At 28.3% G+C, this 2,496-nt stretch overlaps 2 protein-coding genes across 2 annotated transcripts in view; one reads left to right on the top strand and one right to left on the bottom strand.

The window, feature by feature from the left end:
- The window catches only part of LOC108578606 (conserved oligomeric Golgi complex subunit 5), a gene marked incomplete at its 3' end in the record, with an annotated part of 3,383 nt that extends 3,128 nt beyond the window's left edge, over positions 1-255 (bottom strand). Inside the window, exon 1 of the mRNA XM_017941970.1 lies at positions 240-255. Coding sequence (XP_017797459.1) covers positions 240-255 — 16 coding nt within the window. The remainder of the gene's footprint in view (positions 1-239) is intronic.
- A 78-nt stretch (positions 256-333) lies between these two features.
- LOC108578605 (AP-3 complex subunit mu-1) lies at positions 334-2,222 on the top strand. Its single transcript, XM_017941969.1, has 8 exons — positions 334-413; positions 617-801; positions 874-1,108; positions 1,173-1,332; positions 1,414-1,527; positions 1,593-1,772; positions 1,850-2,008; positions 2,088-2,222. Exons 1-8 carry the CDS (start codon positions 379-381, stop codon positions 2,220-2,222), a joined length of 1,203 nt encoding a protein of 400 aa, XP_017797458.1. The 5' UTR covers positions 334-378.
- Positions 2,223-2,496: the final 274 nt, after the last annotated feature.

Below are 2,496 nucleotides of genomic sequence, written 5' to 3'. Positions count from 1 at the left end.
TCTTCCCAGCTTGTAATTTCATCCATTGTCAGGTTAATAGTAATAAAAGTAAAGCAAAAATGGAAGATAATTAATGACACGTAGCAAAATTGTATAGGTTACAATTAATAGATTTGCACTGAATATTGTGTTTATTTGTCACAGTTATTATATTTTGTATTAATTATATTATATTTATTTAAGTTAAAGTTTCACTGATGAGAATATCACTGGATACGTCTTTTACAGATATCACGTACCATGCATAGGTTTCATGATGTATCAGTGTTAGTACAATTTGTAATTACGTAGGCATATGTCGAGCGAATGTAGAGTATTAAAATAATATTGACATACAATTTCAAACAGTAAGCTGTGTAAAATAATTTGTTATAAAAAATGATACATAGTCTTTTTATTATCAACTCCTCAGGGTAAGCATTAAATTATGGGAAAAGGAACATATGTAGTATTTGACAAGTGTTTGGTTAAAGATCTGCATATAATCTTATTATAATGTATAGTCTATACTTATTGTACAGTATTAAAAATAAATGCTTTTATGTATGATTAATAAATGTTTACAAGCAAGGATCTTGTTGATCTCACAAAGTTAAAATACTAATACTGTATTTAGAGATGTATTCATGGAAAAACATTGGAAAAGTGCAGTTGCACGATCACTCTGTGACTATTTTTTTGATCAACAAAGAAGAGTTTTATCTCCTGAAGATACACCGCCTGTAATAGCTACACCACATCATTATCTTATTAGCATATATCGTTGTAATATGTTTTTTGTTGCAGTGTGCATGACAGAAGGTATTCATTAAAATTTAAGTAGTAAATTATTCTAATATGAGATTTATTCTAAATAATAATTTTGTGTTATAGTACCACCATTATTTGTGATAGAATTTTTGCATAGGGTTGTGGATACTTTTGAAGATTACTTTAGTGAATGTACAGAAACCATCATAAAAGAAAATTATGTGGTTGTATATGAATTATTGGATGAAATGTTGGATAATGGTTTTCCATTAGCTACAGAATCTAATATTTTAAAGGAACTTATTAAACCACCAAATATTTTAAGAACTATTGCAAATACTGTTACAGGAAAATCTAAGTCAGTAATTTAGTTGTATATTTTGAGTAAAACATGTGTATTTAATTATACCTATAAATTACAGTGTAAGTGCAACATTACCAAGTGGACAATTATCTAATGTTCCTTGGAGACGTACTGGTGTTAAATATACAAATAATGAAGCATACTTTGATGTTGTGGAGGAAGTGGATGCTATTATTGATAAAACTGGAGCAACCATATTTGCAGAAATTCAAGGCTATGTGTGTTTTTTACTTAATATTACTAATGTCAATTTATATATTAATAAGAATAACATTTGTAATGTACTATTTAAATTATAGATTGATTGCTGTATAAAGTTAAGTGGTATGCCAGATTTGACACTTTCTTTCATGAATCCCAGATTATTTGATGATGTCAGCTTTCACCCTTGTGTTAGGTTTATAAGATGGGAGGTAAGAATAAAAAAATACTTAAGTTTATTAAATTCATTATTAACAAAACATTCTTCTTTTTGCAGTCAGAACGAATACTCTCTTTTATTCCACCAGATGGTAATTTTCGTCTTCTTTCTTATCACATAGGATCACAAAGTATTGTAGCTATTCCAATATATGTAAGACACAATATCAGTCTTAAAGAACCAGGAGGTGGCAGATTAGACATAACTGTGGGACCAAAACAGACTATTGGTAGAACTGTATGTACCCTTATTTTTTATATAATGTACAAAAATGTAAAAACTAATGCATTATTAAAGTATTCAAAATAATTTAGGTAGAAAATGTCACATTAGAAATTCCTATGCCGAAAATAGTATTAAATTGTACACTAAATCCAAATCAAGGAAAATATTCATTTGATCCTGTTAGCAAGATACTATTATGGGATATTGGAAGGATAGACGTTTCTAAATTACCAAACCTGAAAGGATCGGTACGATGATTATAATAAAACAATCTTTTGATGTTAAAGCGAATATACAAATATTATAAACCAAAATTTGACTTTTTAGATTACTATTCAAAATTCTGCTGGTGTAATGGAGTCTAATCCTGCAATTAATGTATGCATAAACTCTATATGTATGCATATACTCTGTCCAATAAGTTTCACGGCAAACTCGTTTATAAAATATGGTAAAACGTAATAACCAGCTCTTTAATTCCGTTAAGTTAGTAAATCTGTTGTTGATATCTGTAAATTTACGAAATGAGATCTGTTGAATAGTTTGTGTACAGTAGATATTTATGTTAGACGAGATTTGAGCCTTCGGCCATTTTCATCATGTATAAATTTATCAAGTAAAGAGTTTGCATTAGAAACGAAATCAAATTGTTCTAAAAAGTCTTCGGGAATGAATGTTTGGAATTTTTTGAACAGAGTAGTATATTACAAATAATATTCATGTAGAATATTATAAC

The sequence above is a fragment of the Habropoda laboriosa genome, unplaced genomic scaffold (genome assembly GCF_001263275.1).
Source record: "Habropoda laboriosa isolate 0110345459 unplaced genomic scaffold, ASM126327v1 scaffold45, whole genome shotgun sequence".
Taxonomy (NCBI): Eukaryota; Metazoa; Arthropoda; class Insecta; order Hymenoptera; family Apidae; genus Habropoda; species Habropoda laboriosa.
Note: the sequence above shows the minus strand (reverse complement) of the source record. Positions and strands in the feature narration are given on the sequence as shown.